The sequence below is a fragment of the Myotis daubentonii genome, chromosome 7 (assembly GCF_963259705.1).
Source record: "Myotis daubentonii chromosome 7, mMyoDau2.1, whole genome shotgun sequence".
NCBI classification, from domain to species: domain Eukaryota; kingdom Metazoa; phylum Chordata; class Mammalia; order Chiroptera; family Vespertilionidae; genus Myotis; species Myotis daubentonii.
The window spans coordinates 12,574,987-12,601,520 of NC_081846.1; the positions used below are offsets into that span (position 1 = coordinate 12,574,987).

The 26,534-nt window shown below is 40.1% G+C and overlaps 1 protein-coding gene across 3 annotated transcripts in view; it reads left to right on the top strand.

Moving 5' to 3' along the window:
- Positions 1-26,534, top strand: part of PARD3B (par-3 family cell polarity regulator beta) — a 917,882-nt gene that overhangs the window by 481,611 nt on the left and 409,737 nt on the right. For all 3 annotated transcript variants that reach the window (XM_059702879.1, XM_059702877.1, XM_059702878.1), the window contains exons 7-10: positions 3,209-3,334; positions 6,114-6,472; positions 8,819-8,958; positions 10,079-10,207. In XM_059702879.1, coding sequence (XP_059558862.1) covers positions 3,209-3,334; positions 6,114-6,472; positions 8,819-8,958; positions 10,079-10,207 — 754 coding nt within the window. The remainder of the gene's footprint in view (positions 1-3,208; positions 3,335-6,113; positions 6,473-8,818; positions 8,959-10,078; positions 10,208-26,534) is intronic.

A 26,534-nucleotide genomic window follows, 5' to 3' on the forward strand; every position in this document is an offset into this window, starting at 1 on the left:
ATTAATGCAAATTAACCTGTTTATCTCAGCTTATAACTCCTCGATAGCATTAATCATTATATCCTGAGAGTCTTGGTCTCAAATGAGACAGCTAATGCAGCCCACCAGTGTGGGGCAAAGTGGGTTATGAGGGATTCTTTTCTGAGTCTCTCATACTCTGCATGAAATCAAACTGGAGGAATCCATTCCTTCCAAGGAACAGAGAGGCGGGAATGGTTTGCCAGGGACCAAACTCATAAAATCAGTCAGTTTTACATTTTACCAAAATTACCTCTGACACATGGCTTTTAGAGTTGGGCTTATACTGTCAATAAATTTTTCATGGAGAGTTAGGTTATTTAGATCAGCAAGGGTCACATAGCATGCTCCAGCTGTAAAATGCTAGCTAAATTGCAACCCAGTGGCCTGAAAGAATTAATTCATCTCCCAAAATGTGAAATTAAATCCTACGGAGTAGCATTACATGACTGATGATGTACCGAATTAAATTAAAGGAAGACTTGAATGCTTGTTAAAAAAATATCACTTACATAAACTAGTTTAGAACCACATGTGAGTCTCCTAATGGATCATGTTATTGTGAGTCCACCATCACAAAACTCCAAAATGTGAACTCTCAGAGAGTTGTTGAATTTAGGAAAGAAACACTAGTTTGTTCTATTTCTTTACTTTTATATATATTTTTGCATGTCCAAGAGTTCAACTTTTAATATTATGTTAGATTAAGGTAGGATTAGTGCCTTAAAGATTTTCATTTGAATCTCAGATCCTTGATCAAATAGCAACCTTGGCCCCTGTCCTCCTCCGCACAGAATGAGGTTAAATTACTAACCTACTGGAACTAGGAAGTGAAGCGTAACACCTCACCACACACTGGGCCTGTGACCCTGGGCCTTCCATAAATGGGTGGTATGACTGTTTGCAGTTCTCTCTCTTGCATCCGCATACTGTATCCATCCAATATGTTTGCAGTAGAGATCTCAGTGTCACTGCTGTGCTTCTCCTGCTGCCATCTCGAGATGACATGTGCTCATTCAGCCAGCTGAGGCCCTGGCAGCAGAGGCTCCACTTTGTGGCTGTTCCAAACAGGAAGATGGGTTTTCTCCTCCATTTTTATTAGTGGCAGCAATTTGCCCATGGCTGACCCTATTATTCACCCATAAAGTGTGCTCATAATCTTATTTAGATTTGAGATGTAATACAGAGGGGCTGTAAAATAGCCCTCGAGGCCCCTGTAGAAGGAGATGACAAAGAAAAACAAGAGGACCAGGGAAGAGGAGATGGCAGCTTCTCCACACCCAGAAAATTCCTTGTGGAGAAGGTCTTTCTCACTCTGGGCTACAGCTAGTTACCCTGACATGCCACAAGGAGCAGGGAAATCCTCAAAAGAGAAATATCTATAATAGACATGAATTTAATATCTTCTAGTTTTCTATGTAGTTACTACTGATATGTAATAGATTTACACATACACACACACACACACACACACACACACACACACACACACACACACATATATATATATAAAAGCCCAGCGACCAGAAGAGTGGAATGACCAGAACAACCAGAATGACCGATGGCTATGATGCGCACTGCAGCAGCCAACCAGCCTGATCCGGGCCCTGATCGCCCGCGCTCCCCAGCCAGCCCAGCCCCTGATCGGCCACCAACACCCGATTGTGGGTGAGGCCAGTTGGCCAACCACCGACGGCCCTTCCCCCATGCTGTCCCAGCCCAATGGGCTCCCATCGGGGCGGGCTGGCTGGACCCCACCAGTGCATGAATTCGTGTACCAGGCCTCTAGTCTATATATATAAAAGCCTAAGTGACCAGTTGATCAGTCACTATGACGCATACTGACCACCGGGGGCACACACTCAATGCAGACGCTCAATGCAGGAGCTGCCCCCTGGTGGTCAGTGCACTCCCACAGTGGGATCCCCACTCAGATGACCAGGATGAGCAGGAGCAGTTCCTCCCTGGCCACCTGCCACTCCGCGCACTACTACAATTTTGGGGGATATTGGATGCTGATTTCAGCCCGATCCCTGCGGGCCATGCTGAGGGACCCCACCGATGCTCAAATCCGTGCCCCGGGCCTCTAGTATACATATAAAATTCAATCCCTATATTTTTATTGCTGTAGTTCTTTCGCTTTCCTTTCCTTTCCAGTTCCCTCCCTTCCTGACTTTAAGCCACAACCACAAAGCACCAGGAGCCACCAGGTGTCCTCTCTGAATCCAGAGTGGTTGAAATTTCAGGCACCTCTTCCCAAAGCCCTGCCTTCCTCGCACCACTGCCTTGCTCAGAAGCGGTGTGTGGGGTTGCGGGTACCACTCCAACCATATCAGGTTAAGGCCATTGGAAAGTATTCAAGGCCCCTCCACTGGCCGCCCCATCCAGTGTTAGCTCCCACACTGCTCCTCACACAAGGCCAGCTTACACAAACACACAGCCTCTATCCTGCCTTCTTGTCGATTCTCTCTCCTATCCAAATTCTCCTCATTCTTCTGACCCAGTTTCACCCCACTTTCTCCCCACATCCTTCTGTGAAGGGTCTAGGCTTATTGATGTGTCCAGACTTTTAATTTCTGTTTTGCTCTAAGCATGTACTGACCATTTGCCCTGGCCCTACAACCTTGTCTCATACGCCTCCTTCCTGAGCACATAGAAGACACTCAGCACATGTTTGATTCCATTAACAAATAGGACCAAACTTCCTTCTAAATGGAGCAATAAGATCTGTGCTTAAATGTTAACTTTTTAAGATGCAAATTATTGAAACAGGCAGTAAGACTGCAAAAACATTACAATGAATAACTCATCCTCTCCTGTTACTAACCATCAAGTTGCCCCCTTGGCACTAACTGCATATTGCGGTCAGCTGTGATGCCCTCCTCCAAACCACCAGCCTGTTGTATCCTCAGCTGCACTTAGCCACTGGAAACGGGACTGTAGATTCATGCGCCCTGGGTAGGCATTTATGTCTATTTGTCTTGAAGGGATTTTCCTCTTTTGAGTGAGTTGTGTTTTTTGTCCTTTTTTTTCACTTAGGATTTAAATAACAGACAGTTGCCTGAATATAAAGCATCCTTTTTTCCCCCATAAATAAAAATCAGTACTTATTTCTGAATAGTTGCAAGTGGAGAAATAATGAGCATATTATTATTCAGTAGTTGCGCTTCAACCTAAATTTTGCGTTTAGGATTCTCGGACTCTTCATCCGCGGCATTGAAGAAAACAGCAGGTCCAAGCGGGAAGGACTGTTTCAGGAAAATGAGTGCATTGTAAAGATCAACCACGTGGACCTCGCAGACAAAACCTTTGTTCAGTAAGCATTCTTTTCATTGTTTTATGTACTACATGATGCCTAGAGTGTTTACAATCATTGCTGAGCTCATTATGATCAAAATTCTAGGTAAAATTCCCATCAGTTCCCTTTGAAGGACCCTAGACTACCCGGTTTTAATTGCAGCTTATATTTCAGCACACGCAAAGCCCCCGACAGCCCCAGGAATGGATGGTAAACTGTGGAATGGAGCAAGCCTTCCCAGCTGGTTGTCTTCCTGGGGCATCTATAGATGGGTTTGTTTTTCCTGGGATATGGGTCAGTTAAACTGGTATTTAATGACTCTTTTCACAGACTGTTAGTTCAGCTTATTAATTAACTTACTTGGTATCAGCAGTCTTCCTTCAACTAAATATCTGTGAGTGATGTCTGTGAGGACTCACTGAATACTAGGAACAAAGGGGGGAGGGGATTAAAATACCCTTCCCCAAGAAATCATTTCTCTGTGAATGAAAATGTGATGGGAATAGGTTTGTTCACCAAAGATTTAGAAGATGTAGCAGCCTGCCTGTATTTTTTATTTTTTAATTTTTTAAATATATCTTTATTGATTTCAGAGAAGAAGGGAGAGGGAAAGAGAGATAGAAACATCAATGATGAGAGAGAATCATTGATCTGCTGCCTCCTACACACCCCCTACTGGGGATCGAGCCCACAACCCAGGCATGTGCCCTTCACTGGAATCGAACCCAGGACCCTTCAGTCCGCAGGCCAACACTCTATCCACTGAGCCAAACCAGCTAAGGCTGCATGTATTTTTTAAATGTATGTTGGCCTTGCCTTGGGATTCGGAGCAAGAGGAAAAGTGTGATGAATACTTCCTAGTAATCATCACCAACCTCTTGTTTCTGACCAAAATAACTCATAATATGTCTTCCCTGTGGCCATTAGTTGTCAGTATCGTCTGTGGAGGGAAGGGGCCAGTGGTTGTGGGTTTAGGGAGCATCAGGTTTAAGTGTGGAAGAAAAGGAAACCTTAATTGTCTATTTTTGAAAATAATGAATAATAGATAAAATTATAGTCATTATTAATAATGATATTACTGTCTTTTACAAGGACTTGATAAGTATGTAAGACAGACATTATCTTCCCTATTTTTTAGAGGTGGAAATTGGGGCTCAAAAAATTTCTGTGTGGAGTTAGTTGAGAACAGAAACTGACTCCTGATCAAGGACCGGCCGGGAGAGTGGGGTTGTCATATGCAGTCTTCTCGCTCCTCCACTACCCACATGGGCAATTCAGCGCTTCAGAAAGATGAGGGGGGCGCAGAAGGCAGTGGGAATTATGATTCATTATTATTTGGTGTGGTTTCTGGTAACAGAGGCCTGAAATAAAAGTAGCTCATACAAGATTAACATTTATTTTTTCTAAGGAAAAAAAGTATGGAGGTGGCAGTCCAGCGTTGATGTGGTGAGTCCACCATCATCAGCGTAGCAGGCGTCTTCCCTCTTTCTGCTTTTCCATTCTTTTTGTGTGGCTGCCGCCTTTCCGCTGTGTCAGGCTCACAGGATGGCTGCAGGGGTTCCCTCCATCACTTCTGAGTTTCAAAAAATAGGAAAGAGAAATGGGAGAACAAAAAAGTCTCTGCCTCCCAGATAATCCAGCTTTTCTCTACGCCTTCACTGTGTCTCACTGGCAAGAAAGGCTGGAAAGGGAGTAATGTTACCTCATCATAAGGCATAAGGAAGAAGAAGGAGAAGGAGAAGGAGAAGGAGGAGGAGGAGGGGGAGGGGGAGGGGGAGGGGGAGGGGGAGGGGGAGGGGAAAAGGAGAAGGAGAAGGAGAAGGAGAAGGAGAAGGAGAAGGAGAAGGAGAAGGAGAAGGAGAAGAAGAAGTAGTCAGAAATTTGAGGAGAAATATAAAGTGCTAAGACAGAAAAGTAAAAACTGTAGGTAGTCGACAACAGAGTAACCAGAATGAACGAGATGGTGCATATGGGATCAACAACCCACTATGACATCCTGCTCAGCCCGCACACCTACCAGATGTGTCTATGAGGAAACGTTTGTGTCAAAACTGAACTTGGGGAACACAACTCATGTTACAGAACACCTATACTTTAGAATGGAGTCTTAAAAGGGAATTAATTGATAATCTGATCAATATACAAAATGATTTTTTCCCATCTAAAATTAAAGCTTGCTTTGATATTTATTTCAGTAATCATTACTGGATTGATTTAGAAATGCTTAAAAGCTGTGGTTTTCTAGACAAGTTACTTAACCTCTCTGGGCCTCAATTTTTTTTCATTTTGTAAAATGAGAGCTAATTTTACTGAGCTAATATAGTCATTAAGAAGATTGAGAGACTTGCCCAGCTGGTATGGCTCAGTGGTTGAGCAGGGACCTGTGAACCAGGAGGCCATGGTTCAATTCCTGGTCAGGGCACATCCCCAGATTGTGGGCTCGATCCCCAGTTGCGGGTGTGCAGGAGGCATCCAATGGATGATTGCCTCTCGTCGATGTTTCTATCTCTCCCTTGCTGTTTCTGGAATCAATGAAAATATATTCTTAAAAAAAAAAAAAAAAGAAGAAGATTGAGAGACTAATGCATGTGTAGCCTAGTACAGGGCACCTAATGGGCAGGACATGAGTGGTAACTAGTATTCAGTTAGCAAAGTCAAGCTCGTTGAGTAGTGATAGCATCTCCTATGCTAATGCTGTGCTGCTCCCATCACTGTGATGCTGGCGTGCTTTAGAGATGGCATTGCTAGCCTCAGTTCTTTCCACTTTTCCTTACATGTTTCCTAACTCTCCTTAAAGGGCTCAAGACGTCTTCCGCCAGGCAATGAAAGCTCCCTGTGTCCTCCTCCACGTGCTCCCCCCTCAAAACCGTGAGCAGTACGAAAAATCAGTCATTGGACCTCTGAACATTTTTGGTAACAGCGATGGTGTTTCAAAAACAAAGCCACCACCACCTGTCCACCCAAGATCGGGAATAAAGACCGTGAGTCTCACAGGAACAAGCAGCCCCGAAGAAGATGGGTCACCTTCCCTGCAGCAAAGCAAGAGCCCCCGAGTACCAAGAATAGGGAGAAAGCCATCCTCTCCCTCACTCTCCCCTCTCATGGGGTTTGGCAGCAAGAAAAATGCAAAGAAAATTAAGATTGACCTTAAGAAAGGTAATTATTAAATTATGCTTAATAGCATTCTATTATTGTAACGTATAAAATTGGTTAAGAGAAATGCATTAAGGCTAATTTCGTTAATTCTCCCTTCATTTAATTGTATCAAAGAATGGATTTAAGTGTATACTCAGGTAACACATTTCTGAAAACTATTGTACTCTCTTATTCATCTCTTCTTGTGAAGAGTGTAAATTATTTTAAACAAGAAAATAATAGACATGCTGAGGAATGGAGAGAATCATTGCAAACTTGATAGAGACAGAGCAATACTGTAACACAAGTTAATACTAAATAGACACTGAAATTCAATTGTTTCTGTTTTGAGCAAGATTCATGATTTTTGAAACAACCCTAGGCCAAGCTCAAAAAAACATATGTTTTTGGTTCTCTAACATAGTTTTGGACCAGCAAAAATAAATTTACTCCTCAGAAACCAAACATGTGACAATTAGTCATATCATTAATTCAACATTGCAAGCAATTTTTTAAAATATACTTAATTTCAAAGGCATGTTTAACCTTTTATTCATCTTTTCAATCCTTCCATCCATTTCAAATGCAGATCAATGAGACTAGATCATGGGTGTACATACATATGTATGCAATATTATCATAAACATAAGCATTCATGCATTTCCGTGCCTTTGTTTATTTTGTAACTTCCCTTCCCCCACTGCAGACTTCTACAATAATATGTGATTTTCAAGACTCAATTCAAAAGAAACTAAGATCTCATAGATTCTTGTCTAAATTAGCAGGTCATTTAATGGCCATAAAGTAGTTTTAGAATGCTTGTTAACATACATTCAAAGCAAAAAAACATGTACCTTTAATAGAGATTATTCTGAAAGATCCTTTGGTCAAAATTGCCTCCCCCTGTAAGAATTCTATACTAGAAAGAAAATGTATTGACTGAGAGGCACAAACAGACCAGTGTGCTTAGCAATTGGGCTTTTTATATAAATGCACAATTTGTGCTTTTCGTACAAATTACCCAACTGTGTATAGATATAAGGCTGTGTGCTTTGAGGATAGATGAATCAAAAGTAGAATGTGGCCTTAAAAAATCCATCAGAAAGCCTTGATTGTAAAAATAAAGAATATAACACCACAGTTGGACTTTGGGAAGATTAATCTGAGAGCAAAAAGATACACCAAAGAAGAGGCCAAACAACAAAGTCTCAGCAAAGGGTGCATTGCATGTGTTCAGATATAATGTGTGTGCCTTATAGCTGCCTGGATGTAGGAGGGACAAGAGAGAGGAATTACAGTTATTGCTGAGAGTTTCAGCTAGAGTAACTTGCATGATGGAGATGCCATTTCTAGAAATTATAAATTTATGTAGATGAGTATCTTTGAAAAGGTCGGGATCTGCATCAGAGAACAGGTTCGTAGTGACGTTTGAAGAGCTGGTGAAAGTATGTGCACGTGATTTCTAGAATGCCGACACCAGAGAGATTGGAGCCAAACAACGACATTCAGGAGTCATTTATAGGGAGACGATAGTTTGAGCCAGGAGCTGGGTCTGGAGGAAAAATGGTTCCAGGGCAGGTCCTTGGAGAACATCTATTGCTATGGGAGAACAGTGGGTAGGAGTGAGAATGACAGATATGATATGATCAGAGTGGTAGGAAAATAATCAAAAAATAAAGATACAGAGACCAAGGGGAGAGTTAATTTCAAGAAAATGATTGCTAGAAAATGTCAACACTAGAGAAGGGGAAAAATTAAGAATAGGAAGAATTACTGGGTATGCTCACAGGTAGGTCACTGGTGATGGAAGACTGAAGAAGCAGTAACGTTGAAGTAAGGACTCTTTAGGATAGAGAAATCTGAGCATACCCTTAGATAGAGTGAAAAGCCATATCCTTATCGAGAGCTTGAAGATGCAAGCGAGCGGGACAGGAGCAGCAGGAGTGAGTGAAGGGACAGTGGGATGCAGCGCACAAGGGACAGATGGACGTAAAGGGGGCCATAGGAGAACCCGCTGATTGAGTGCTGGCAGAACTCACGTCCCAGGGTCCTTTGCTTCTAATGGTTACCTGAGAATTCAATCCCCCAGGTGTGTGGACAATTTGTGGCATTTCTTCTAGGGCCTTAATAAACAAAAGCGTTACACGTCTGCACTTGGCCCTAAATCCGCTTTGATGGCGTCCTAGCCTGTCAGAAACTACAGTCTATTTGCAACTAGAACAACTGAAATTTATTTAAAACATTTGCTGGAATGTAACTATTTCACTTGTTCTACATGAGTCTAAATTAGGTAGCGTTTAGTGCAGGATTGAATATAATATGATTCCTCTTATGATGACCCTGCGTTTTCCTGGTCCTGTTCACTAGGCCCGGAAGGACTTGGTTTCACTGTGGTCACCAGAGACTCTTCCATACATGGTCCTGGTCCCATTTTTGTGAAAAACATTTTACCAAAGGGAGCAGCAATAAAAGACGGCCGTCTGCAATCCGGGGACAGAATTTTGGAGGTAAGAATTGAAATTAATATCTTCAATAAAGTATTTCTTGGTGTTTAAGTAAGTATATAAACGCATGTATTAATACTTAAATTATGAATATAATATATTGAAAATCATTATTGAAATACAAGATAAAGACTTAATTATAAAACTCCTTAATAAGCAGCCTAACTTAGTAAGCCCCCAATGAGGCCAGTGATACTGGGACAAGTTACCCTGAAAGCTTTTCTCTGTCTTCTTTGTCTTACTTTAACTCTTAGGGTCCCTGGGGAATTTGGATCAAATCTAAGAGTTCCTTTAATTAGGGGTAAGATTTTCAAAGTTACACCCAAGCCCTGGTAACAATTTCTTTAAACTTCTTTCAAAAATGGGGCAGCCTGTCTTCGGTTGATCTATGCCTCTAGAGAAGAATTTGGAATTACCCAGCGCAAGAAGCATTTTTTCCCCTCTCATTTAATTTTGTCTGATAGAATCATCTCCTCAACTCCTTGGCAAATATATATTGTCAGCTTACCTTTCAAGAAAGCAGCTTCATTGAAACTGCTGGTTCCGTTTAACTTCCTCATGGCATAGAAGCAACACTACATCGCTCTGTCGGCAGTTCTAGATCATGAAAGAAGATGTACTGAATGACAACACAGCTGCAAATGAGAATTCCCAATAATCTATGATGACTGTAATTTTCCAAACATGGAGAACTCTATAGAATGTTAACAAAAGACTCCTGTTCCCAGAGGGATTTGCCACGTGATAATAGTCCATTTCTGCTTCCTGCATGAGGCAGAAAATGGTGCCAGCTAAGCATTTGAAATACACCTTTTTCTTACTTAAGGAATCATTCTCTAGTATCTTTCAGTTTGATTTTCTCCTCATAAGACTGTGAAGTCTTAGGAGAAACTGCTCATATTAATTACTGACTCTCTGAGGCTGTCCAACACCTTAATGAGTGATGGTTGGTGTGTTATTGTTATTTAAACATGGTTGGTTTGGGCCCATGTTTTCACTAATGACTTAAGATCTTCGTGGATTGTGGGAAGTCCGTTTGCTGCTTACTTTCAAAAACCAATTAGGGTAGAAGGAGATGGCAAGTGCTGTAATTGTGATGGTTCCTAATGATTGTCCTCATCAGGTGAATGGCAGAGATGTCACTGGCCGAACTCAGGAAGAGCTGGTGGCCATGCTGAGGAGCACCAAGCAGGGAGAGACAGCGTCTCTGGTCATCGCCCGCCAAGAAGGAGCCTTCCTGCCCCGAGAGCTGGTAATGCTCAGGCAGAGCTTACTGAACTCAGTAAACTCCTAACATCTGAAGGAGGACATCTAAGTCCCAGGCTTCCTTCACACCAAGAGTGCTTTGCTGCACTTGGGGTATCTCAGTTTTAGGATGTTGATGCAAGGAGTTGGATAAATGTTGCTTACTGGTGCACAAGACCCTTTTAAGGAAGCAATTTGACAATACTCAGCTGAGTAAAATATACATTGAGTATGAGGTATGTGGTGGGTCTTATGCAAAACACAGATAGCAATAATGTCAATGGCCCTGCCTTACTGCAGTTTGCAGTCTAAAAGGAAATACAAATGTAATAAGATATTCAAAATGGTGATGAAGAAACTGCTCAGTGCTGCAGTAACATATAACAAGGGAATTTAACCTAGTCTTGAGGGCTGGGAAAGGTAGCTAGAGAGAGAATATTTCAAAAGTCTTATTAAAAATGTATACCTTTTGACCTTTCGAACTCTACCTCTGGTAATCTCTCCTAAACTGATTAGCAACTATGTGGGGAAAATTCGTGGACATATATTTTTTTCCTAAGTCCTATTTATTGTAGTGATATAGTGTGTTCTGTACAACCATAAGGTATTGGTTGGGTAAATAACTAGGTAGCTTCTAAGGAAATATAAGAACTTTGAATAGTCTCAGTGAAGAATTGATAATAACATGAGAAAACGTTTATAGTATATTGTTAAGTTAAAGAGAGGGTATAAAATGATCTATGTCGTATGATCAAATTACATTTTAAAATCTTTTTAAAAAATAACTGAAAGTAGATGTACCTGAATAGCTTGAATTATGAGAGAATTTTATTTTCTCACTTTTTTACAATGAACACAATCATTGTATATATTTTATTATTGAAATATTTGAGAAGGCTATATAGAATCTTCAAAGGACTTTTTATGGCTAATAACAAAGAGGAATAGATGTGATAAGAGGATTTTTTATTACCTCTTGGTTTTTATTTTATTTCCTTTGAATCTATATAAGAAATTACAAAAGCACATATGGGTAATATAATAAGTCCCCAGAGTTAGATCAACAGAGGGCTAGTTGAGAAAATTGAGGATAGTTAGCTTGAGAAAGAGAAAGTTCAGGACACATCATAATTGTTGTCAGATATGTAAAGAGTCATTGTATAGATTAGAGAGTAGTCTTAATCTATTTCTTTAGTTTATATTCATTAATTTACTTTTGCATTAAGTTAACAATTTATTGAGCATCTGCTGTGCACTAAATAGGACGTTCTAGGGATGCAAAAATAAAACTCATTTTTGCCCTTATTGAGTTTGCACCAAAACAAGTAGTTGGAAGTGATAATGCTCCAAGAACTTTCTAACTATTGGAGCTGTCCAAGGAGATGGGCTGTATAGGGTATTGGAACAGAGCCTCCCTCACCACCTGCCTAAGGTGCTCGCAGGAAAAACCCTCACATTGATAAGGTGATCAGACTGGATAACCTTTACGACATTTACTCGGAGCCTAAACATGAGTTATGTTTGAATAGACAGCCTTGCTGAGTCACCTCTCTCATATATTAATGCTCATTATTACTGGCCAAAGGACTGCCTTCCCAGCATGATTTTTGTGGCATGGAGTTTCCTTTCAATTATTCCTTCTCTTTCCCATCATCTTATACATTCTTCTAGGGAAATAGAAAAAGGAAGAATAACTAGTGGCATAAACCACAAAGACAGCACTCCCCACCTCCTTTCCTCTATTTGACTCTTCTGTATCCAAGCATTTTGGAAGACAGAATCTGGAATTTCTATCTCATCTCCTTGCTGAAGCTCCTTACTTTTCCTAAAGAGAAATGCTGAAGAAACTTGGAGTCTAAATTTTTCCCCCTAAAATTTGATAGATTTTTCCTTCAATCCTTTATTTATCCCAGCATCTTAGTGTTTTGCTACAAAAGTTGAAGTGGAAAGAAACAATAAAAAGGGGGCTGCATGTGGACATGGCAGGAAGCCCTTTGCTTCCTGTCCATTTCTTTGGTTACTGGGGATAAAAACTCAGAAAACCTCAGTGGGATTAGGCAGTACTTGTTTCAGGGAAGGAGAACAAGGAAAGGAGTTTTAGCTGTGTGTTCTGTTGAATAGGGTCCCGGAAGGAGCAAAACCCTATGTAGAAAGAGAAACTTCCCAGTCGCCCCCTGTGCATGCAAAAGAAACAAATGACAGAGCTCCAGCTGGAAACTCAAACCCTCACATGCCCCTGGCTCCCCATCTAACAGTCCCTATGCCCTTCCCCTTCCCCGTGTGTCCTCTAGCATTGCCACCCCCCACTCCTAAGTCCTTCTTCTTACAAGCTCCCTCTTCCACCATGTAAGGGGGAAAGGATGTTGAATCTGTCCCAGTTTGAAACTCTGAATACATTTTCAGGCAAAGGCAATAACATGTGAAATGTAGCAAATGGAATAATAGAATGCCCATCCTAAAGGGAGCTGGAAGAATCTGTGAGTCCAGCTCTAATTTTCAGTTGAGAAAACAGGTTCATTGTTATTGAGTAACCTGTGCAGGTCCCCACAACGAGCATGAGCTAGAGGCCTAAGTTTCTTAACACTGAGAGTCATCTCTGGAGTTCAGCTCCCTGTCCTCAAAGTCTGTATTCAGCACTTACTGTGTGATCTAGAGCTGGTCACAATATCATTCTGAGGCTCAGTTTCCTCATCTGTACCTAAGATTTTTGTGAGGATTAAAAGAGATAATACATGCAAAGCTTTTAGCCTAATTTATGGCCGATTATAAGTTATTGATGTATGTTAGCTATAATTATTTCTTCTTGTACATTACCACTTCTGTAGCACTGTAAACATAATACTATACTTTAGATTCATTGTGGAGTAAATAAATGTATGCAGTTTTGCCTGGGATTAACCACTATTTCAACCATTGATTTTTTTTTTTATTATTTTAAAATGTATTTTGGTATCCAAAATACAGAATTGCAAACAAGTTTTATAACCAACCAAGTCCATAATTCAGGACAGCCTGCATATATTATTTCATTTTCATTTAATAGAATTTAGCAAAATTTGATTTCTATCCCAGAAAGTGACATCATAGCCTGAGCCCACCAGAGAACATATTAAATTAATTGTGCAACGACAAGATTGAGTGCAAATAAATTATTTGTTCTCATTGTTTTTAGTTTTATACAAAATTTGGAGGGCATATGGTTAGTATCCATCCTCTTAGAATTCCCTGGCAAATCATCTCAACTCTTTTAAAAATATTTGACTTCTAACTATCCAAGTATGTTCAATATTCTTTGTAACCACAGCAAAGCAAGGGCCTTTGAGGCTTAGAAGCACCTAAGTAATGTGGACCCGGAATCTTTGTTCTGGAGAACTATGGCATAGTATTCTCCTTCCAGCCCGAAGGCCTGCCTCAGGTGCTAAGGAGCATGAACCATGCAGTGAGTTTAAAGAGGGGTCATGCTTGGCCTGCAGAGGGGTGTTTTAAAGGGAATGACTTCATAGTGTGGCACGCACTGGACTAGTCGAAAGAGCAAAACGAAGAACACTGTTCCTTGTGATAGATCTTTGTATTTTCCTTCAAAAAAAATTGAAGATGGTATCGCTTCGGCCTCTTCTCCCTTCTTGTGATTGATGTGCACACTTGACTTTCCATTGAAAATGTGGCAGGGTGAAGGAAGGACAGCGCTTCCTGCTTTTGTCTTGTTCTATCTCCTTTAAGACAACAAACTGTGTTGATTGTTTTCTTTTCTGAGAAGCTGTCCCCTCCCTTTTGTGAAGCCTTGCTATTTCAGAAGCTCATTCCCCTTCCAGCAGCACAGCTCTGCCTGTTTTCTGACAGTTAAATCTTCCTTGTTTCCTTGTTATCACTAGTTTATTGTCAAGTCTTAACACGTACAGTCAGGGGACTGTGTGGTCAGCAGCGATACAGGAAGCCCCAATATAGGATGGCCTCTTGGATATGACCCTCTGTCACGCCAAACGGCCTTGGCATCCATTTCCTGGTCATTTCTCCCGCCTGCCACATGAGACGTGTGTGCTGAGCTCATACATTGGCTGGGCCATGTCCTCCTTCCAGAGCTGTTGGTTAGTATCACGAATTTAGCAGCACATATAGCCAACCTTCTTTCCATTTGTGGCAAGCTGGGTTCAAAATCAAATGAGAGGGATTTATGTAATAACATTACAAATACTTAGCTCTTCCTGGTATCTTTACCAAAAGAACTGTGCGTCCCAGATAATCCTTCCAGAATTCCAGCCCAAAAGATCCTTTGATCTCCTCGCCCCCTGACAGGGTGGGAGTTTATTAAAGAGGTGTTCACATAAGGAACGTTTTTGCAGAAGGAACTTGGAGATTAGTGTTGGTAATAGAATCGGAGGGGGAGACTGCTGTGTCTGCGTCTGCACTTGAAATGAAAACTATGCTACTTAATCGGTGGTTTGTTTGGTCTGTTCAGTGACAGTCTGGTCTACAAGTTCTTTTCCATCCCCGAGACCATATTTTTTTTTAATGTTCATGCAAAGTGTGGGATGAAGCCATCTTTCAATTTAGGAAAGATTCTGAAAAACTGAAGGTTTTATCTTTATTTCATGCCTTTATTATTTTTTTAAGAGCTTCAGAGAGAGAAAGAGCGACACTGTGTTACTGTCCTTTGTGTGCATGTATGTGTGTGTGTATGTATATGTCTTCTTTCATTTCTTGAGGAAAAAGGAATATTCTGCCATTACTTTGTTAACCTCTTTAACGTTTCCTATTCTGACCTACTGCCTTATCTTTAAATTATCCTGAAAATCACAGCAATCCCTGGTGGGTAAAACCCGCTGAGAAAATTTCAAATGTATTTATAATTTCTACCTGCCAAGTGTGCCTGCTATTAAATGACAGTCTCTGCAAGTGGGATTGACTTTATTTCAAAGAAGCAAGTTGCTCCTGCCTGGCAGGATTGAGATCCAGAAGTCAGCCATGTTTGTCATGCTGATTTGACCTTCACTTAGGAATAGTGCTCTTGCTGAGAAAAAAAAAAAGTGATGCACACAGGTGTAGAGGCTCCCTTCATAGCTGCTGTGCTTAGAGTATTTCAACACTTCCTGTTCACCAGTCCCTGCGACCACCTCAGCCAATAACGTGGACCCAATTCCTTCCTGGTTTTCTCTGTCTTCTTAAGTGAAAAATTCACATCTTCAAATGTCAAATTATTGAACATCATAAATCATGCAAGAAATTTTGTTTGAAATTTTAGATGAACCTCATTTAACTGATATATTATTGTACTCCCTTTGGCTATTGGATTCAAATGATTCCATGCTTAATTAACCAAGGTACTTAAGGAAGAGTGAATATGATAGCAGCTATTGTGGATAAGTAGCAGAAATTAAAGAATGATTTTAGAATGATTTTTCTATGTAAACCAAAGTCCCTGGGTTATGTTTTGAAATTTAAATTATTATACAAAAATCAAGATGTATTTTATGGATTCTTCTAGTAACACAGTTCTAGTGCTGAGATGTAGTCTCCATTTCTGCTTTCCTCTATAATAATTTCCATTTCCTTCTTACTGTTTTTCCAGTCAACCAATTTGTGTTTAATCCAGTCAAGGCTCTGCAACATGCACTCCAGAGGTGAATAAGATGTGCTTCTGTCCTAAGGGAGCTTCTAGCCCATAAAGAAAAGAAAAGTGATGAGTTGATGAAATTGGGCAAATAAAGTGTTGCAGTGATTCAAAGTTGGGAACCAAGGACACCTTCAAAAACACAACAGACTTGCCCTGGCCGGTGTTGCTCAGTTGTTTGGGCATCGTCCCATGCATTAAAAGATTGCCTGTTTGATTCCCATCTACTGATTGGCTGAATGGCCTAAGATGCCCCCTTGAGCCCCCATTTCTCATCCCTAATAAGGGGATCGGACTATTGTCAACTTAAGAGACTCTGCATTAAATGAGATGCATGTAAACTACTTAGAATAGGACACAGAATGGGATTCAACAAATGTTATTGTTATCATCATTGCTCATCTGAATGAGGGACCCTAAGTGTGCAATTAGGGTTGCCCACCCATTGGTGACTGAGAGAGAAATGAAGGTAGAAAACTTTAGTTTGGGCATTTGATAGATGTTAGGGTGATGGAGTAAGAAATATCAATAATTCTAAAGTTTTGACTTTGGATGTTTAGGGCTAGCATTAAGAGATGTATAGGTTGGTTTGGAGGAAAAAACAATTATTCTCTCCTAGAATTGTATTCCTTTCATGGATTTTACGCTGGTCTATGACCCTGGGGTTGTCAGCACATTTTCTCCCTGCTCTCTAGCCATCCCAAGCTCTTCTCACCAGTTTAAATGTTACCAGGGCCCTCTCCTTGCCAAACATTTGCTATGAGCCTCCCCCCTGTCTAGGACACCCCTTCGCTTCCCTTTCACCTCACAGCTTCTTAAGATATCTACCCACAGGTCCCTTCCTTGGTCACAGCTTCCTCGAGAGCCCAGGTGTTGGTTATGGAGCCTCATTTTGTTTTCCATTCATATTCAGGCCTCCCCTCATCATGCCCCTGAATCGCTCATTGCTAAATTTTCTCATGTAGACCTTAAAAACTATAGAGAAGTAGCAGTTAAGAGCCCAGGTTCGGGAGTCTCAGGGCCTGAATGTGAATCCCTGCTTTCCTATCCTATTCACCTCTCAGTGCCTCCGTTTTCTTATCTGTCAAGTGATAATAACAACACATAATTGTGAGAATTAACCGAGCATAGATGCTAACACATGGTAAATCTCAAATAATGTTAACTCCTGTTATTTCCTGTGCCTGGTGCAGGCTATATGCTCAGTAAATATTTGTTAACTGAATAAATGAAATCTCTGCATTGTTAAAGCAGATGACAGAAGACTAAAAATGTATTGCTAAAGGGCCTATTACCCCTAACCCATACCTAACCTTTATCTAACACATTATCCATTTAACCCAAATAAGAATATATAGAGATTTTCTCAGATTCCAGAGCATTAGCAATCTTTACAGCAACACATGACAGAGAGAGCAGGGATAGTTAATATTGAATAAAAATGAAAATTTAGACAGTTTAAGTTATCAGAACATTTGCATAATCTAGTACAGTCTACTTGTAAAGATATAGGAAAGTATTATTACCTCACATTTAAAAATATTAGAGGTATTTTAAAGTATTAAAAGTATTTTTAATGCTTCAATCTTTGGCTACAATAACTTGTGAGAACAGTGGTTCTCAAAGTGTGGTCTTAGACCAGCAGTACAGTATCACCTGGGACCTTCATATACATGCAAATTCTCAGGCTCCCTACTGAGCAAAGGAATGGAAAACTCTAAGGGTGGGGCTCAAAGAGTTATTTTAACAAGCCCTCCAGATTATTCTGAGCTCACTCAAGGTTGAGAAGCATTGGAATAGTGGTTCCATTATAACAGCATAAGGACTACAGGGTAACTCAGTGACTAGTTGACTAGCTTCAGTAATCACATTTTCAACTTTATCTTCCTATAGCAGTGGTTCTCAACCTGTGGGTCGCGACTCCTTTGGCGGTCGAACAACCCTTTCACAGGGGTCGCCTAAGACCATCCTGCATATCAGATATTTACATTAAGATTCATAACAGTAGCAAAATTACAGTTATGAAGTAGCAACGAAAATAATTTTATGGTTGGGTCACAACATGAGGAACTGTATTTAAAGGGCCAGAAGGTTGAGAACCACTATTCTATAGTCTGCAAACAATGTCTTGCTCTGTGAAAAATTGGCTGTGAGAAGTTTAAGCCCCGTGTCTCTTAGGCCACGTGCCTTCATGTTGGCCAAGGGCCAATGCTGAGCACAATCCAGTTACTCAACTCAATTACACCTGATTCATTTAGGCAAACTCAATTGTACTTGACTTTTTCAGGCCCATTCAATTGTGCTTTAAAATTTTCACACTCAATTTGATTGTGCTCCAAATGTGTTACATGCCACCTTGTAACTTGTAGATTTAGACACTTACCAGAGGGAGGTCTTTATAGAGAAGCTTAAGGAATTGTGTTATTGCTATTTGTCTGCAGTCACACCAATTTCCCTTCTCCCTTCCCCTTTATCTCCAGCATGGATGCTAGAATGTAAGAGATGCTCCATTGGCCTCTTACATGGACCATATCCTACTGTCCCCCACGTACTGTGGTTGAACTCATGGCAAAGATTATATAAAGCTCCTAAGAAAGTGATCCTCATTTTCTATCACAAAGCAACTATGCTTAGTTCCCATTTATTTCATTTATTTTGTCTGTTTTTAGATAGGACCGATGGGGCACGGAGGTATTGGCCCTTTTCAAAATGTACATTGTTGATCAAAATCAGAAACATTTCTAAGTAAGACTTCCACCTCACCAAGATAAGCATCATGCCTGCTCTCACTTGTGCTGTGCACGGAGATTCTCTAGGTCCTCAATCTCTGCCAGTTTTTTGAATGCGTTCAATAACCCACAAGGCTGAGGGATTAATAGTCATTTGCTACTCCCTGGGAAGTACTTATACCTGAAAGAATTTTACTGAAGCCTTGTCAGCAAAATCTAGTCTTGGTAAAATGGATGATGATAAATGCTCTGGTTCAGCGTTATTAAAACAGATGGAGGAAGTGCTGGCCGCTTCGCCTGGTTGTATGGCTTCCAGGTGTCAGAAGGAAAATACTTAATGGCCTTTATCACAAGCCTGGTTTTGTTGGAGGGTGGAAGGTGGTAGAAGGAGGAGCGCTCCATGCTAAAGCGAAGCTCTCTTGACATTTCAGAGGATCGGGGCCTAATTACATTCTCCTACAAAGTTACAGTAAGACTGAAGAGCCGTGAGAGACAGCCGTAGTCTCATGGCACAAGAAATATGTCTTATTAGTGGCCGCTGTGGTCATTATTAGGCTTCTGAAGGCTGAGAAAAAACACACAAGGAGTTTTCAAATATACATGTTTAAACAGCTAGGGAAAAGTAAGAGTGTGACCAACCACACACTCTATCCTTCTTATTATTCAGCTAGCCACATGTTACCAGTAATTCATGCCAGCTGTTGATACGTAGCAGCTGGATAAGAAGGTGGTTACAAAACTCGGGGGAAGACCTTGATTTGCTTAATTACCTCTATGCCTGTGATCTGTGCATTTGCTAAGGTACATTTGGTGTAAGATAAGGAAACGCATTCATTTTGTAAAGGATGTTTAAAGATTAAAGGGAAGAAAGTACCGCCTTAATTGATTGTGGTTGACTTTCCCAGCTGTTATCAAAGTAAATACCACACATGTGGAACTGCCACGAAAGTCCACTTGATTTTGAAAGTACACTTAGAGGTCTGAGCATGTTTCATCCGCCTGTTTCTCAGGAAAATGTGTGATCTTTATCATTAAAGAATATCAGCTTAATCATGCTCCTTTATTTTTTTCCTGAGGGCTGATAAAACAGAGCTAGACTCTTAAATAACAATCTGTTGCCACTTACCTCTTCCCATGCTCCCTCACCAAAGATTCTCTGGGCAAGGACTTTTAAATATGCTCTCGTTATTTTTAATGAGTGTGCAGAGCATATGACGCATAATGCACCAGTAAGTAGGTGCCCTTTTACTGAACTTGTCAGATATAATAAAACACGGAAGGAGTTAAGATTCATTTTTACTTAAGATATTGTAATTATTTAAATTAAGATGCCCAAGTACAAATCACAGACTATTCCATTCCTGTGGCTGCCTCATGGAAGCCCATCCACAGCCTGGTTCTCTTTCCAATAAAGACTGCTTTATCAGGAATGTTAAAAAGACAAAAGACATTTAATATTGTTATGTCTCTTTAAGTTTACTCTTCCTTAAATCCACTGGATGGCAGGATATTCGATTACAGACGAGTTCAATTATGTTTCCTGACCACTTATTGAGTTATATGAAGGACTTGTATCACTAGTCTTTCCTTAATTAATTCTTTGCATTTTTATAGGCTTGGGATCTAAGGAAGCATTGTTTAACAGCTTGAAATGTTGTTTCAGTTTTCTTCTGTTTCCTCTTTCTCTCCCTTCCCTTCCTCTCTCCTTCTCTTTCTTGCTTCTGACCTGCCATTCTGCCTTTTTAGAAAAGACTAGCACTCAATATGATATTTACCAATTGCAGAATATATTTATTTCTATATTACATTAAGATGTCGGATGGTGATGAAGAGGAAAGTAACAGAACATTATATAAATTACACTGAAATGCCACGTGGTAGATGAAGATGGTAATAGAATGGCAAAAATATCCCCAAGAACAACAAAGCCTGTGGTAGTCATTATCGCCTACATCAGGGTCGGGCAAAAGTAGGCTTACAAGTTGTGAGTACAAGAAACACACTTTATTCTTGTATTATTATTATTTATTAGTATTTGTATTCTTTTTCATACCAACAACTATAAACCTACTTTTGCTCCTCCATGTATTGGAGCCAATGGCTGTTGATTTATGGAACTGTGGGCCTTGACTAAACCCTGCAGGTGAGTTACAGCTTTCAGCCTGACACAGGGGGCTCACCCCTCCCTTCTCTGCTTCTCAGCAGCTACATATTTCATCTACAGACCCTTGACTTCCCACTTAAGGGAGAACACACACAGAAACAAGCAAGAAACCCCAAATGGAAAAGCACAAAAACACCCAACCAGCATATCATACCTGTGACTTGCTTGTCCTCCATCCTGGAGATGAATGCTTCTCTCCCGTGATTTTCAGAGAGAGGCTGATGTTCAGGAGAACTGTCTTCTTGGGCCTCCATGTCCCTTTATTTCTGGGTCCTCACTGATGATAAAAAGACCTGATTGTTCAACAAATATTTACCAAACACCTATTTCCAGTTTAGCTGATCAAATGCTGACTGAACATTTATTTGTGCTAGATGCTGTGCCTTAAAGTGTGTATTTTAAGATTTATTAAATCAGGAACTTGTAGACATTTGCTAAGTGCCATTAGAGAAACCAGGTAAGAATATGACATAGTTCCTATCATCTGAGGGGAAAGCTGATAGGAGGGAAATAGTACACATATTTAAGGAAAAAGCTGAGAGGAGGTTAATAGTGAACTAGAAGTTCACTAAAAAAAGGAGAAATCCAGGTTAACCAGATAGCTCAATTGGTTAGAGCATTGTCCTGATACACCAAGGTTGCAGATTCTATTCCTAGTCAGAACACATATAAGAATCAACCAATCAATACATAAATAAGTGGAACAACAAATTGATGCTTCTCTCTCAAATCAATAAATAAAAATATTTTTAAAAGAAATCCATAAGGGCCTTAAAATTATGAAACATTTCATTTATGTTGACTCTGGGCTGTGGATGGATTCAAGGAAACAAAGTGAGAAAACACTTCTAGGGATATGGAAAAGCATGAGGCAAGATGAAGGAAAACTGAGGAAAAGGGAGAGTAGAGGAAAGAAACATTTTAGTTTAAGTGCTGATAACGTTGGCAACTTACACCATCACTTGGGCAAAATTTACAAGTCCATAGCAGGACCATGTCTAGGGCTAATATCGAAATGCCAGTTAAGTGTAAATTTAAGATCCGTTGGATGCCCTGTGTTCATAAGTTACCTGTTTACAAGTTCGGTGTCTGGGCTTATTCATGCAGCTTACCTCCCTGGTGTGGCTGTCAGCTGTCACTAGCTCTTGGGTGGGGCACACTGGTTCCCCTTCATGTGATTGCTTATCTTCCAGAAGGCTGGTCCGGCTTCATTACCTGACTTTCTTAAGACAGCAAAAGCATGAGATGCAAGGGCTCTCAAGGGCAAGTTGCACAATGTCACTTCTGCCTCATTCTCTTTTTTTAAATATTTTTTATTACAGTTGACATACAATATTATATTACTTTCGGGCATACAATGTAGTGACTAGAAATTTATGTAACTTACAAAGTCATCACCCTGATAACACTAATATCCATCTGACACCATACAAAGTTATTACAGTACTAGTGACCATATTCCTTATGCTGTACTTTATATTCCTTATGCCTTCACCGTGACTGTTTCTATAACAGGCAATTTGTACATCATACTCCCTTCCCATTTTTCACCTCTCTCCTCACCCCCTTCCATGTGGCAGCCATTAAAACGTTCTCTTTCTCTATGAGTTTGTTTTGTTCATTTATTTTGCTGTTTAGATTCTGCATATAATTAAGTTCTGTTTTCTTGTTAATTTTTCATCATTTTGAATATCTTGTGTTGGTACATCAATGAGAGGGATTGGCCCTCAGGCTGATGGTTGTGAGGACTAGCCATGACACAAATAAACTCTTAAACATTCTCTATGGGAAGTTTCTTATGTCGATAACTCCCACAATCTGGATTGGAGGTTAGGAGTAGAAATTGGATTGTGTAGTTAGTGATAAACTAATAAACACTAAAGTTAAATTATCAAAAGAAAAAGTAATTTGACAGTAAGTAAGGAGAAGAGTCTCCTTGTCTATAAAATGAGGGGATTGAATTGAATGGTCTTAGATCTCTTCCTAATGCAAAATACTCTTTTCTGAATTTCTGTGCATCAAATCTTGGCAGGACACTCAATACAGACAGTGCCTGAATTATGATTGATCTGTGTACTCTATGAATGGGCAGTAGGAGTCGGCCTCTGTGTGTCTGTTTCACATTTCAGAATGCCTTGGGAGCCTTTGCGGTAGAGTGCCTTCTCCTAAGTAAATGTAGAGCTAGCCAGTTGCAAACAGATATCTTTCTTGTGCCCAATTTTTTTTTTTATCTCCAGCTGTTGTGGTGTTTGTTGCCAGAGTAGTTAATAGGCACATTTGGACCCCTTCCTCTAACCCACTCCTGACGCCATCAGGGCTGTGGGTACCATAAGAGACTTTACTTCCATAGCCAGCTGAAAAGGAAATGGGTTCGTCCTCTCCTGAATTGGGAGTTTGGGTGTATTTCCCCATAGACCATTCTTATATATAGCCCATCCAGTAGAATGTAAATTATCACCTACTATTATATTTTAGAGATACTGTAAAAGAAACATCTGTCATCTACGTGAAACCTAGGCTCAATTTATCGGTTTCTTTTCTTTTTTAAAATTTATCTTTATTATTGAAAGTATTACAGATAGTCCCTTCTTCCCCATTGATCCCTTCCACTCTATGCCCCACCCCCCAGGCCTTCACACACTATTGTCTGTGTCCATGGGTTATGCATATATGCATATAAGTTCTTTGATTAATCTCTTCCTGCCTTTCCTTCCCCTTCCCTCTGAGATCTGTCAGTCTGTTCCATGCTTCTATGTCTCTGGATCTTTTTTGTTCATCTGTTTATTTTGTTCATTAGATTTCACAAATGAGTGAGATCATGTGATATTTGTCTTTCTCTGACTGGCTTATTTCACTTAGCATCCTACTCTCCAGGCCCCTCCATGCTTTCTCAAAGGGTAAGAGATCCTTAATTTTTACTGCCTACATAGTAGTCCATTGTGTAATTGTACACATCATTTTTTTGAGAGAAAAAAAGTTCAAATTGCAAGAACCAGGTTAACAAGCAAACTTATAGTAAACTAGAGGCCTGGTGCATGAAATTCATGCACTAGGTGGGGAAGGGGATCCCTCAGCCCTGCCTGCGCCTTCTCACAGTTTGGCCCTCAGGGGATGTCTGACTGATGGACATCCTTAGCACTGCCGCAGAGGCGGGCGAGGCTCCCACCACAACTGCTGCGCTCGCCAGCCATGAGCCCGGCTTCTGGCTGAGTGGCACTCCCCCTGTGGGAGCACATTGACCACCAGGGGGCAGGTCCTGCATTGAGCATCTGTCCCCTGCTGGTCAGTGCGCGTCATAGCGACCAGTTGTTCTGCTATTTGGTCAATTTGCATATTACCCTTTTATTATATAAGATAACCTGTTTTCTAACTAGAAATTGTCTTTCTCCACAGTCAATTTACTTAAAGCTAATTTGCATTACACACAAAGAAGTGTGAATAAATTACAAGCACTATTCATTAAGGTTGGGGCTATCCTTTATGCAAAAAAAAAAGAAATCTCTGAGCTCTGGATTCTGTTAATGGAAAAATATGAGTGTGTCAACATTAGCAACTTGTTGAAAACTTGGCAGATATTTTCAATGTAATTATTAATGCAAGCCACTTCAATTCCTCTTTGATACTATACAGGTTGTAAATAAATTATATAAATAAATATTAATGCAATTATTAACTTGGTAATTTTATATGCTATGTAGTCATTCAAAGAAATTAAACAAAGATGAAGGCTGTTGAACTTGTTCGTGTTTGACGATATACATAAGAGTGACTTATTCCCTGTATCATAAAGAGATAGAAATACACTCGTTTTCAGCTGCCTAGCTGAATATGATTGTAAAATATATACATATATATGTAATTTTTCATGGTGGTTAAGTTAATAACATGTCACTATAATTTGTGTGCTTCTGAAATGGAAACCAAATCATGTGCATCCTATTTGGAAAGAAAGTGAAGACAAAATAGATACTAACAAGCTAGTTGCTTACTTTTTTATTTTATTTATTTATTTGTTTTTTAAAGTGTATGGATTTTTATTGAATTTATTGAGGTAACATTAGTTAATAAAATTATACAGGTATCAGGTATACAATTCTATAATATGTCATCTGTATTTTGTGTTCACCACCCAAAGTCAAGTCTTCTTCCATCACCATTTATCCCCACTTTAATCTCTTCTACCTCCTCCCACCCCCTTTCCCTCTGGCACTATGTTGTCTGTCTATGAGGGTTATTTTTTCTTTTCTTTCTTTTCTTTTCTTTTTTTTTTTTTTGCTTAATCCGCTCACCTTTTTCACCTAGCACCCTAACCCGCCTCCCCTCTGACAACCATCAGTCTGTTCTCTGTATCTTTGAGTCTGTTTCTATAACGTTTGTTGGTTTATTTTGTTCATTAGATTCCACATATAAGTGAAATCATATGGTACTTGTCTTTCTCTGACTGGCTTATTTCACTTAGCATAATACAGGCCCATCCATGCGGTCACAATGGTTAGATTTCCTCCTTTTTTATGGCCGAGTAGTAGTTCATGGTGTAAATGTACCACAGCTTTTTTATCCACTCATCCACTGATGGGCATTTGGGCTGCTCCCAAATCTTGGCTATTATAAATAGCGCTGCAATGAACATAGGGGTGCATATATTCTTTTGAATTGGTGGTTCAGGTTTCTTCAGATATATTTCCAGAAATGGAATCGCTGGGTCATAAGGCGCTTGCTTTTTTAAAAGCCCAGCCTTTGCCGCTGGATAACATTTCAGAGGTTCTTCTTTAACCTGTAGGGTTTTGTGCAGAAGAAAATAGCGATAGCATGTAAATGTCTTACTTTCTTTGCAAACCTTTGAAAATGTAACCCAAAGATCACTTTGCCTCTCACCCTGGGCTCTCAATGACTCTCAAGGGAATTGGCAAGTCTTATCAGAGGAGAGCAGCCAGGCGAGGGCAGCCAGCACATTGAGGCCAGGGTCAAGGCCATTGGGCAGGTAGTGAAAGGCCTCTTACAGTGTTAAACAAATGCCGCTTCCTTCCTGTCTTCCGCAGGAGCTAATTTTGTTTTTCACTTCTCTTCTGGTATAAGAACAATAAGGATTCATGAGGCCATTCTGCCTGTGAGAAGATGTGCATTAGATTATCATAAATCCACAGATAAAAAATGCAGTGGTCAATCAGAACAGGCATTCCTGGGCGAAATAAAAGGTTTAATTGAAAGTACTGTCCCAGGAGAGACAGATGACTGAGGGTGGTATTGAGTAGACATTAATGACCACAGACCAGAGAGTGAGGAAAGCTAAAGGAAGACCATTGTTTTTTTTTCCCCCAATTCCGTTTTTCTTTAAAAGAATGTGGGAGATTATCCTAATAGAATACTAGGGAGGAAATTGGGATTTTGATCACATACAATGTTCTTAGAACACTATTAATATTTCCTAGGAAGTTGCAGCTGAATTTTCTACTGGTACAGATCGTTTTGTTAGAAGTTAGAGATCTGGTCAGAGTACAGACTGTACTGATATGCTGAATAATGGTTAAAATTGATACATACCTATTATGTTGTTGTAACATATAAGAAAATTATTTGCACTTATTCTTAAGTTTAGAATTTTTTTTGACTCTTTGATTATGTCTCTCAGCTTGTTCTCTTAAATACTTTGGATTTTTTTCATTGTTACAAAAAATATATATATAACTAAACATACGGTCCCCATTAAGTACTAGGTGCCTTGCTTTGTATCACTGAAATATGGCTGCCTTTGTAAATCACACATATTTGTTTAGCCCATGCCCTACTTTTGATGTGGCTAAAATAATGGGGTGAACTCTCTAGCCACAGAGAC